Here is a 12,999-nt window from a genome sequence, read left to right on the forward strand (position 1 = left end):
AACAAATGAAAGCCTCTTAATACATTTTCTAATGACAGCCTGAATAAAAAACAATTGCTTGCTACTTCATTGCCTTCTCGGGAAACCTTGCATTAAGAGCTTACAAAAAAGTTTGGAAGGTAGAGAGCTGTGCAATATTACATTAAAATGACAAATTAATTTAATCTATTCCTGAACCACTGATGTACCATCCTTGACTGCACAGAGTACCAAGTTCATCAACAGTAAGTCATTATTTGAAGATCATTGATCATAATCATAGAAATCATTACCACAATGTAAATGACCCCATTGAGTATATGGCCTAGGGCTACAAATCCCTCAATGAAAAGCAGAAGCTCCTCCTGTTGCAACTGTTTCCATGGCATCCTCGCATGCAGGTTAGCCAGTCGACCCCCATGGTTGTGCCCTACATCAGGCCCACACCTCGGCAGCCTGGCCATGGAAGAGCTCTCCCGGGAACAGGTTGCCAGTCCCACAGACGGAGCGTTGCCTTTAGGCAGTAAAGGTGGCGGCAGGCACACCTTTATTAGGACACCGGCTGAAAAAATGCTGACTCAGTGACGGTGCACGTGTCGATGAATAAACCAGACACCTGCCTGTCCACCTGCCTCAGCCTGCTTTGAGCTCTGGCTCGCAGGTAAAACGATGTAGGAGGCTGTGTGGGGTATCTTTATGTGAGGAAAGGGTGTCCTCGTTATGCGTGTCTGTGGGCTATACATGCTTGTGATTTTCCAGGAAGAGCTGCTGGGTTGTCTTAGGGTTAAATGCTGGCTAACTTAATCTCCTGCCCTCTCTAACCAGAGTGATTGTTTGTATTGGGCCTTTAATAAGTCTTGGGTCTATTTAAAGATACCAGGAGAAACACTATCAGGATATGACGCAACACACACACACACACACACACACACACACACACACACACACACACACACACACACACACACACACACACACACACACACACACACACACACACACTAATCTTCAGGCAAAACATTGTTTTAAATATTTGCCTCCAGCATTTGACTTGCCAATCCAATATTTATACACACACCCAAAACATTTACCCTCCTTTATAACTTTTCTTTGTATTTAACAACAGGGCCCAATAATGGCTTCTAAAGGGATACACGTAAAGCACATTGGCCTATGTATTTTACCTAACACACACTTATTGACTTTAACCGAAAAAAATCTTACCAACACAGTTAGATTGTCAACAAGAAAATGAAAAAGTTATTTGAAAATGCAGAGCATGACAGCATAAACAAATGGAATAAATGCACTTAATGCAATTCTAAAACTGCACAAGAGTGCAGCTCTTGAATGACTTATTGGGCTGAGGAAGGTTGTGCTGCACACAACATGCTTCGAAAACAGCTTCATCATCAATCCTTCTCTGCGGAGCATGCATTTTCATCACGATACAAATGCTCGTACTCTGCAAATATCGACCAGTAGATAGATACCGGTAGATGCGTTCAGCAACAGGCACACAAAACATAAAGGGCAGTCATAGCATGGAGCAAAACACAGCCACCAGACGGAGGGAGGGAGGGAGGGAGGAGGGGGACGACAGCTGTTGTGTCCGCTGCCTTGGAGGGAGGGTTAGGGTGAGAACGGTTTGGTTGGAGGGGGGGGGAGGGAAGGATAACAGAAGGACGGTGGATCACTTTACCCACAGACCCCGAACTGTAGCTCAGTGTTGAAGACGGTCAGAGGGGGCCAAACAGAACCTGGTTTGTCAACGGCACCATGCTGAAAGTCACATGGCTGCGGCGGCGCCATTATCAGCAATCCCCTCATCGTCGCCCGTGGGTGAGATCGATGTGGGATAATGCCATGGAGGGCATTATCTGGCTGGCCTGCTTTGAGCATGATAGAAACATATTGACGGCACGGGGATCAGTCTCCAGAGCGGCTAGTCGTGTCATGGTGGTGGGGGTAATCAATAGCAGACCCCGCTCCCACCCGTGAGAACGTGTTCACTGGTGGTGGTGGGCTGCTGGCACTAGTTGCACAGGTGGGGGGAACGTTAACATGGAAAAAGCTATGGAAAAACTGTTAAAACGATAACCAGATGGGTTCAAACGTTGATAAAAGTCCTCAGATATATACCTATGCACTCTACCCTACACATCTAATAAAAGGTTGCAAATAACATCTTTATGCATTATTATGGAGGAAGATGCATGGATAAGTAAAGTCTGTATATCTTCCCTCATTTCATGACAGATTTTAGATCATATTCGTAACCCCCTTCCCATGGGATTAAAAATATAAATCAAAAACAAACCAAAAACTGTGGCTGCAAGCAGCGGCTTCATCAGGAAAATGGAAGCTTTTAGTCATCTCCAAGCGAGAACCATTAGACATCATTACAGGTTCTGCACCAAGTTCTGCTTGTGGATAACGGCACGGCATGCTCATTACTACATACTATGACTGTTCCACACGGATTGAGGTAGGCAGCCAATAGCCCCGATGACTGCTACAACTCTAATGTAATGCTAACCCCCCTCTTTTAAAATACATTTGAGCACATTTCCTCCTGTATGTTGTGGGTGTGCGAGTCACTCGAGGGCCCCAGGGGGAGAGGTGTGTCTTGGGGGGCCCATTAGGGGTCCTGACCGGCTATGTAAATAGGCTCTTTACTAGCACACCACCTAGGGTGAGGAGGGAGCCACAGAGCTCTGTTCAGAGCCGTGTATTGTGGTAAAAAACAACTACACATTTCTAGGTTGATGCCAGAGCAGACTACATTTAGGTAGGACTCTAGATATAGTCATCAGGCCTCTACTGTTTTTGTTTTCTCATGATCTTTAAAAGGCGAAATTACTTGTTTCTTCTACAGCAAAAAACGGCTATGTTGAAGGACAATCACTTCGTCCTTGTAACTGACAAACACACAGATTTTGGAAAGCTTGAATTCAAAGCAGAAGAACCACTCCATTTACTATACGAAAAAAACGTACACGGTTCATTTCTGATTGTACTTTATTAAGATATAATTGTACTGTACATATAACTGCACTGTAAGCATTTCATCATCGAGCTCGAGGGCTATTTTAACGTAGAAACGGATTTCCTTTAGAAAGTGCTACATCCTGTCAAGTCTAAATCTTCTTCAAACACTTGGCACTATCAGAGCTCTGTTAGCAATTTGCCGTGATACAGGTTAAGCCTTTCCTCTCAATAACAATCTTGTTAGTTAGCCCACAAGCTAAGTGGCTGTTTAAAATAGCACAGCAGTGCAGAGCCGTGAAGCTGGGATTAGATGTTGTTGCCCTGGGGCCCGCCGGGCACTGCCCTGATGAGCCGGGGTCAAAGGTCGAGAGTGCGACAGAGAGCAGGGCTAGTGTGGCGGCGACACAGGGGCCAAGGTGCTGTGCCTGAAACCTCTTGTTTGTTGTTAAATACAGGCGTGCTTTTGGTAAACAACACGACTGTGATGGTACCAACATTCACAGGGCGTGCTCAGAGGGGAGGCTCCCTGCCTCAGGCACTCCCTGAAAGATGTGGGGGGGGGGGGGGGGGGGCAAGAGAGAATGGTAACTGTTGGTAACCGACTGGAAAAAAGCCTGTTGTGGACCAATTTAAGGGGGACTGGTAACCGTTGGTGACCAACTTCTAAGAACCGGTTCTGCACCAACTCTCACAAAGTCATGAGGAATATTGCTAAATTCTTTATTTTTTAAGATTTCAAGTAATGCATTGCAAAAACTGACGCTCACGAGGAAAATGTGATAAAGTTGTCGTTTTGGGCTCAAGTTTTTCAAGTTTGTGTAAATAAAAAGCAAGTTAAATGGGTTCATAAACTTGCCATGTATGTCATCAGGGCATGTGATAAAGGATAGGTGATTTCATAACTCTCCCTCTCTCCCTCTCCCTCCCCCCTCTCTGTCCCTCCCCCCCCCCCCCCCCCCCCCCCCCTCTCCCTCCCCCCCTCTCTGTCCCTCCCCCCCCCCCCCACAGGGGCGTATCGCTATGAGATCATAAGAATGATGGGATGTTTGCACACTGAGGAAACAAAGTAAAATTCCCAGCAGGGAACGCCAACCCTCCCTGAACTGTGGTTTGATGAAGCTGCTGGGAATGTAAACCAATGTAAAGCTGGAATAGCACAATTGAAGAGCTTTGCTGGACAGATACACTGTGACTGGAACGCAGAACAGACTTACAGCACAGGCAAACACAATCCAGACATACTACACAGACAGCCCTTCTAGTATCATGTTCAGGTTACGTCCTCTATTCACTCTACAAGGATGCTATGACAACACAGTAACATCATCTATGCCAGTGTAGCACCACCTGTACCAGAGTAGCATCAACGTAACTATAGCAACAGCACCTGTACAAGAGCAGCAACAACATCCCCATAGCAATCCCAAACGTACCAGAATAGCACCACCTTGGTACCAACTACAGCAGAACCACTATACCAGTAACTCAATAGGGAATAAAGTAACTAACTAAATCATTACCTCACAAAACACCATCACCATAGCAACAACATCACAACAAAAAAATAATCCCCTTACAATGATAACTGTAAGCAATGTTTTTGCTGCAAATTTGGACAAGGCTGTTTAGCTCATGAATTGGATGTCTTGGCTCTGTCAATTGGTACATCAGGGTCAAAATAGACCATGAGGGCGTGGTCTCTCTGACCACAGCAGCCATGACACTGGGGGAAATGAACACACTCTGGCGGACTGAATAGGATCAGGCCTGCTCGTACAAGACAATAAAAGCTACTGTCCCGCGTCAGGCAAATAGCATAATCATCAGTATAACGGCCTTTAGAGCCCCTTCCCCCACCCCTTCCTCTCCAACCCTCTGCTGGAGCTCTGCCGAGACCCACACAGACGGTCTCTCTAACGCGGACACAGAACACCCAGCAAACAGGCCCCTAGAACTATAGGCATTCAACAGGATCAATGATCAAGAGGTTGGCTGCACAGTGCAACTACAGTTACTCAGCAAGATTCACACCAACTTCTAACTCTAATAAGTACTCAAGTACTATCCTATGGTATTGTGGGGTGAATAGAGTTCCACTCCCACTACAAATACACTAAACCCGTTGACAGCGGGACCAATCATCGCCCAGGGAGAGCTAGAAGCAGCTTTTAGCCTATGCATACAAATACTTCTTTACAGAAAGCCAGCAGTAATCTCATGTTGAATACCATCAAAAAAGTTGTACATGTATGCTGGTATAGGCATGAAAAAGCCACAGGGCTTTCTCTCAAAAGAACCAGCAAATAAAATCCAACTATAGAGCCCTTCATTATTCAACCCATGTGTGAAGGCAGAGACCAAAATAATATGATGCATCATTAGATGAGACAGAACATATGATCCCTTTAATACACAGTTTGAAAGAGAAACTAAAGATAACAAGCCACCTGAAACACAAACCAATCAGCCAATAGCGACTAATTTAATTACATTGACCCTTATTATGAGGAGTCCATCTTATTGTAAATTTGTCGTTTTCACTTGATTGTTTTTCGTTAATTTCCACAGAGGACTGATCAGTCTTCCTGAACTGCCTCAATCTCCCACCAACGGCCTTACGAGTAGACAGACAAATGGAAACATGCACGGTTCACGTTGAACACAAAGTGTATGGCCCAATGATGAATAGTAGGCCTATTTGGGAACCAAAACATTAGCCTTCTTTAGTCAACCATGCATTAGAGTGGCTACTGCTAGTCTTCCATGGCCAAAGGGCGCTCTGCTGAGAGAAAGTCAGGAGATATGTGCATAACTCTCCCGTAACGTCATACTTGTCTTTATGGGAGTAACCGTGTGTGTGTGTGTGTGTTTTAAATGGAGTGGTTTGGACAATTGGGTATTCTGCATGCAGAGTTACCTCATTCACATGCATGTTTATTTTAAAATGAGCCAGACATTTATTTGTAAGCTTAACATGCTTTACAAGCAACCCTCTTTCCATAAATTTCTGAAAATACAACAGTAACAGTTACTCCCTTTCTTTCCCTGCATCGTTCTTCCTGTGTTTACAACCAAAGTGAGAGGCTTGGGAGATGGCAGCATATACTCTTCCTCCATTCAACAGCTTATGTCAGAAATATATTAAAGACAAGGGTAAAACAACAATTCATCTCTGGCAGGAATGATGTGGCTGCATAGGTCATATGGTCAACCGAATCACATGAAATGGCGAACATGGGTCAATCCTTTAAAAACCTGGTGGCCCAGGAAACCATGTAACAGTGACCATTCAAGCCAGTTTACTGAGGGCTTATTTCTGCCTTCTTGATCAGAGAGAGGTGGGGGGAGTCCAAGAGGCTGATGATGGCCCCAACTATCTGGCTCTTTGTTTGACTTTCACGGTGGTTTGCACTTGCCTGCTGTGGGCTGGGCCAGGGCACAACAGAAGCAAACCCCTGTGTGGGGAGGATGAAATGTCAGTGGTGCTTTGCAGCTCTTCACTTTCCCCGTCTCCATTTCCTGGTGAGCTTCAGTTTGTACAGGCCTATTCAGCCTGCAAATAACTTCCCTGGCAAATAGCAGGGTCTGAGAATTGTAGAGGAAGTTGTTGTAGAAATCTAAAGCTTACGGTTGAAAATGTTTGATGGAAATTGATTTTTAGCAGCCCACAGTCTACCTACTCACTTTGCCGGAATTGGGTAGAGGACGCAGGCCACTTGTTAAGACCTTATCAAATTATCCAGAAATAAAGCCTTCAATTTTAAGGTCTGTGGCCAAAATGGCTGAGGAAGTAACACAGCTAACCCTAGCTACGATTATGAGCATCTGGCAGGGGGCTATTTTTTCCCAAGAGAGGGATGATGGAACAGTCTAGCTGGGCTGAAGGTTAGCTACATATGTTGAGAAACTGAACACTAGCCCAGGGACATCAAGGCACCAAAGCTAGAATTAGGCCTGGTTGAAGTGGGAAACCCGCACTGTGCAGATGCCTTTAAAGGCAGTTGGATGACAAACCGCTTTTTTTTTACAGCCACATAATTAAACAGTGCGTTGCCTTGTTTCACGGGTTCATTACTCCCTGATGCAATACAACCAAGCATAAGAAAACGGCAGGACCATACTATTGTAATTTTCCCTATTCTTTTAAATATCCTCGAACTTCAGAGAAGTTGGTGTGCAACCTTTTTTAAAGCAACAGTTCAAACATAGGCTTATGGTTGTTTTTAGCCGATCTCAATGGTTGTATACTGTAGTTCTGGTCGACAATGACATGGCAATCCTCGGTCAACTTAAAGTAGACCTACTGGAAATGAAAAATGATTCACATGTTCTGATAAATACTACTCTCGGACTACCAGAGATCATTCGAACCAGAGTTGGCCTGGAAATAATCCCACACTGAATTGCGTGAGATGTAGCCTACTGTGGTATGGAAAAGGAAAACACCCCTTTAGCGGTACTGTCAACATTACTAGGAAGGCATACAGGCCTGCCAACTCAACTGGTGTAAACCTGTACACCAGTTGAATTATATACATTTAAACGTTGCCATGAAAACCAGCTAGAAAAAGCCAGTTATATTTGAATGAATTAGTGTTGAATGCTTTACATTTGGTAGGCTCATTCAACATTGCTTCCTCCACACTACAGGTGTAAAAGTTGATGTAGCAGGTGTATCAGTCCTCTGAAACAAGCCACCACTATTATGCCTTTGTGCCAAAGCACTGATCCTAGACGCATTGAACGCAACACTACCAACACAACAGCTTAACTGGAAACTAAACCACACGATAATATCCGCACACCGAGGTCACACAGCATGTCTACCAGCCAGGGCGAGTCCAGATAGGCTCCAGACCCTGCCACAAGTGGCCAATAATACATTATTTAGCATGTAACAAACTATCCTTTTTCATGTCCGGGCCTTGACATGGACCCAGCTATTCTACTGAATGAATAGTCAATAGGTAGTGAGATAAACATGCAAACATGGTGAACCCACAAGAAGCACAATAGCCGTGTTGTAGTCATTTTAACTTACTTGTATGGAGTCGTTTGCCATCTTTGCTCAGCGCTGGTCGGACACCGGTGGGGGTTATAGCTTCTGTCTGACGAACTCCAGACTTGTTAGACCGTCTCACGGCACTATATCGTCTCCTTGTTCGGCTCGACTAGCTGTCAGGACTTTTAAAACCAACAAGAAGATTTACGTCAAATTGTTATAGCAGGCGTTTCGGAAGTGTTCTATGTGCACATAGTTTTATTGACACAATGGTCCAAGGGGGTTAATCCGCATTGTTAGACGAGCCACTACCCTAAGAGCTGGACCGCCTGGGATCTAATGAAGGACAACGTGCAGCATACAACACTCAATAAGTAGCCTACGAACCGGCGACTGGAGAGTTTTAATAAAATATCTCTAGGATTTGGTACTGAAAAAAATCCTCAGCATCAGAGACATTGTTTAATATCCAGATTGTGGATCCAACAGCCCTCAGCTAGCACGAGTCAAAGAAAATCCATCCATGAACAAGACTCCCCGTTGTCTTCGGCCAAGTCGAGGCTGAACCAGCACGCATCCACCGTGGACGTTCAATGACTCGATCAACTCTAAAGCCTCCCTTCTTCCACAGTATCGGTGAACACGTCTCAGTCAGTGTCTCCCAGGGTAGAGGGAGCCTGCTGTCAATTTTGTTGATGCCCTTTTCCGCCAGAGACAATGGACAGTCAAATATCAAGAAGACAAAGGATCTCCGAAAGGTATAGCTGAACAACCATGCAGTCCAGAACGTAAAAGAGAAAACGTCGTTCTTCTTTTTGTAGTTCAGAGGTTGGAGGCTACAGGGACCGCGTTTTATGAGCACACGAGCGCTGCAGCTGACGTGAGTGGACGCCGACAACAGTCCTCAGAGACGAGCCGCTCGCTCCCGCCAGTCGGGAAATATTGGAACAGTCAGTGGGGACGCGCCCAAACGGGTCACGTGACAGAGTGACGGTTACTAATTAGGAGCTCACTTTACACCGGTTACACTTAAAAACGTGTAAAGTTATACATTTCATTGGTAAGTTATAATAATAATAATAATAATAATAATAATAATAATAATAATAATAATAATAATAATAATAATACATTTAATTCTCTGACTTCATCTGTCTATAAGATATGGAGGATTGTAGGCCAAATTTGCAAGTATCATAACCTCTAACCTAGATAAGAGGTGATTGATTTTACTAATACTACAGAAGGGTTATATACTAATACTAGCATATTAAGACATTGTCCATACGATGCTCATCATGTCTTCTTCATCAAGTTGATGAACCGACCTTTATTGTGTGAAGCCTATGTGGGCCAATCAGCAAAACTCAAATCAGTTTAGGATAAAATTGAAATAGGTCTAATCCGACATCTATAAAAAATTAGATTAGAAGTTCAGACGATCATATAATATGTCTACACTAATGCATAGGTAGCCGAGAACTCGGAAAGTGGACGGGAAACCCACATACATTAGCAAGTAGTAAGAAGTTTCCCTGAGGTAAGGCTAGCTAAAATATTATTTACACTAACATTGATTCAACGCTTAAGATACACACGAGATTGGATGGACGTTTTTACATGATTACTCATTATAAACGAAGCCAGCCGTTTCGAAAGTCATCTCTAAAGATTAACAGGAGGTTAAGAAGGTCAACAGTAGCACAAATGCAAACTAGCTAAATAATTCTATATCACGCTTTGGGTTTTTGAACAGGTTTTCAACAAAAAGAAGAAGAAAAATCAAATAACGAAGAACTAGACAAAATGACTTCAAATTCACCACAACATCGACAACCTTCATTACGAGCTCTACTCCAGGATGACTCTATAAGCGAGGAGCTGGGCTTCTCTGCAGCAGTGGTAACGTTAGAAACCAAACAAGGTTAGACCATGGATCAATGTTCATGCACTTGACGTTTTCATACAAGGGTTTAATTTCTGTAAATAAAAATGTTAATAGTAAAACAACCTATTTTATTTAGAGCTAAAGGAGATGCTCGTGGAGAAGTGTGATGGGGCTTTAACTCCCCTTTGTGGCGAGACAAAGGATTGCAACACAGACCATGAGGCCTTCGATTTCTCATCAATCAGAGCATCGGCCGCCAATATCTTGCCCATTAGGAGCCAGCTACTCTACCTGATGGGGAGAGCCGATGATTTGCAGAACCAACTTGCTCACACGTAAGAAGTCATCGCTATACATCTTGGTTAGAAGGCTAATGCATTGCTTTTAAGAGTTGACAAAATACATTTTAATGGAAGAGATTATAGATTTATTTTGCCTGCATTTATTATTGAGTTATTTAAATGTATCTATGTAGAAAAGCCGCATTGCTCTTTTTCCTCTGATGAAATATTTTTTCATCGAACCCTTGACATACATGTTATTTGTTTGATCGCAGGCAGGACCAACTAGAGAGGGAGCACCTCAGCACCCTGGTGTCCACACTCCTGTCCAGCTCCAGGCCACTCTTCACTTACCTGGAGTCCAGAGCCCGGAGCAGGCTGACCCAGCAGCCGGCAGGCCCACCCCCCACCACCAGCTCCTCTACAGCAAGTGTCCCCATTATCACCATAATAATAATAGTATCTTCATTATGCCTTTAAAGTTATGTTCATCACAATGTTGATTACAAGGTGTGTGTTTGCGTGGGTATGCATTCCTGAATGTGTGTGTGTGTGTGTGTGTGTATGTGTGTGTCATGTAGTTTCTAGACCTCTCCCAGCAGCTCTGTGAGAGGTTAGAACAGTTGGTACAGAACTATGTCAAACAGGGACTCCTCTCAGTGGATGAGAGACAGTTAGACAGGTACACACACACACACACACACACACACACACACACACACACACACACACACACACACACACACACACACACACACACACACACACACACACACACACACACAGAAGCTAGGGTTAGGGTTAAATATGTGGTAATTACATGGCTAAGAAAAATTACTTGAGGCGGAGAGTGTTTGAGTAGTGGTGCCTCACCTTTATAGCCTGTCTCACCTGCATACCCCGTCTTGCCTCTACATACCTGACCTCTGCATTGCGTTTCTCACCTCCACATACCGTCTCACCTCCTCATACCCTCTCAGTTCTCCATAGCCTGTCTCACCCCTACATTGTGTTTCTCACCTCCACATACCGTCTCACCTCCTCATACCCTCTCACCTCTCCACAGCCTGTCTGACCTCTACCTCGGCCAGTGCGTGATAGACAGGCTGAAGGTGTCCTTGTTCCGCCACCATGCTCCTGCGCCCTTTATGTCCGGGGGCAGGGCCCACCCCAGCCTCTTCAAGCGCATGCGCTGGAACGTGGAGAGGCTGTCAGATGACCGGCTCCATCCCCACCACCACCTCTACCACCACCATCGGCCTCATCAGCAGCAGGGGGAAGAGCCAGAGGAGAGGCAGCTGGAGACAGGCGCCGACACAGAATAGTGAGTTTGATCGAGCGAGATACAGAGAGGAGAGAGAGAGAGAGGGAGGGAGAGAGAGAGAGAGAGAGAGAGAGAGAGAGAGAGAGAGAGAGAGAGAGAGAGAGAGAGAGAGAGAGAGAGAGAGAGAGGGAGGGAGGGAGGGAGGGAGGGAGGGAGGGAGGGAGGGGGAGAGAGAGAGAGAGAGAGAGAGAGAGAGAGAGAGAGAGAGAGGCTCTTTTGTGGGTCTCAAATTCATTCAACACTCGCTTAACACAGCAGCTCAATCGTCAGCTAAAGGCTACACTAGAGTCATTCTAGAGGGCCTTCTCAAGTTCTTTGCTTCAGAGCAGTTCAACAGTAAGCAAATCATCACTCATGCTAAAAGCTTAAAACCCACTACACTTCCTACGACAGAAGCTTTTTTCTACTTTGTGTGCGTCTGCCTGCTTCGTTGAATTCATCTGAAATGACAGAACAAAATTTGACAATGCATCTAATCTCATTGCTGTGTGTGTGTGTGTGTGTGTGTGTGTGTTTGTGTGTGTGTGCATGTACCTCAGCTTCCTAATGTGTTATGAGGACATCCCCCAAAGGGTCAGCGGAGAGGAGGAGGAGGGGCTTCCCCCTGGTGCCTCTGCAACAAGGGGATGGTCGATTGGTCGCTGGGTTCAGACCTTCCCCGACCCTGACACAGGGGACATCTATGACTGGTAGGCTCTTGAGCGATTGGTTGCTTTATTCACGAGGGTGATGTGTTCATATAACGGTATTAAGTGGCAGCCCCCGAAATATTGATCGATAGCATTACCGTAAAAAAACAGTACAGAATCAAGTCTTACCTATCGTAGACTTCTTTTAATGTTCTAGACTCTTATGATAGTAGGAATAGGAGCTCACCCTTACCTGTACTGTTAGCTTGTCTGCAATGTGTTTTGTTATCCACACAAAGCTCACAGCAGAACCCGCACAAATGGCATCTCTTCTACGTTATTTATCGTTTGATACGTTTGTGTGTGTGCACCTTAGGATCCTTTGTGAGGTCCCTCAGACCAGATACCTAAAGCTGGTCACTCTAGGCAGTGAGGAGCCATCCGTCCGTCATGCCACAGACCTCCTGCTGGGGCTGCTGTTTCCCCAGCAGATTGGAGGAAAGGATGACTTGCCTTGTTCAGAGTCATAAGAGTAAGGTTATCGAGTACGCGTGTTTGAGAGCAAATTATTTTTAGTCGAGTCATCACCAGGACTGCAGACAAACAAACAAAAGGGTCCACAGGGATTTTAAGCAGGCCATGCGTTCATAAATAGTAGTTGTAAAAATGAGCAATGTTGACGCCCTACATTTTTTCGAAAGTGGTTCTCTGGCAGTACGTTCAGCTGATTGTCAAGCTTTCAGTTTAACAAGTGCTAGATGTTGTAAAATATGTTTTACGCACCTGTGTCCGGCTATGCACTGTACGTTTTGTAATCCAGGAAAGTATTTTTATAATCTATTATTGTTGCATACATATTTAAAACTATAAAAATAGCTAATTGCAAAAGTTGTCTGCGATTCATT

At 44.7% G+C, this 12,999-nt stretch overlaps 2 protein-coding genes across 2 annotated transcripts in view; one reads left to right on the top strand and one right to left on the bottom strand.

Annotated features, from left to right (window-relative positions):
* Positions 1-8,901, bottom strand: part of pkn1a (protein kinase N1a) — a 48,917-nt gene extending 40,016 nt beyond the window's left edge. The window contains exon 1 of the mRNA XM_030351300.1: positions 8,012-8,901. Coding sequence (XP_030207160.1) covers positions 8,012-8,032 — 21 coding nt within the window. The 5' untranslated portion in view covers positions 8,033-8,901. The remainder of the gene's footprint in view (positions 1-8,011) is intronic.
* A 423-nt stretch (positions 8,902-9,324) lies between these two features.
* Positions 9,325-12,977, top strand: c3h19orf67 (chromosome 3 C19orf67 homolog). The gene is made up of 8 exons (XM_030351498.1): positions 9,325-9,512; positions 9,729-9,896; positions 9,997-10,195; positions 10,417-10,567; positions 10,744-10,823; positions 11,208-11,465; positions 12,005-12,154; positions 12,471-12,977. The coding sequence occupies exons 2-8, from the start codon at positions 9,779-9,781 to the stop codon at positions 12,622-12,624; spliced, it is 1,110 nt and encodes a 369-aa protein (XP_030207358.1). The 5' UTR covers positions 9,325-9,512; positions 9,729-9,778; the 3' UTR covers positions 12,625-12,977.
* Positions 12,978-12,999: the final 22 nt, after the last annotated feature.

The sequence above is a fragment of the Gadus morhua genome, chromosome 3, assembly GCF_902167405.1.
Source record: "Gadus morhua chromosome 3, gadMor3.0, whole genome shotgun sequence".
Lineage (NCBI taxonomy): Eukaryota > Metazoa > Chordata > Actinopteri > Gadiformes > Gadidae > Gadus > Gadus morhua.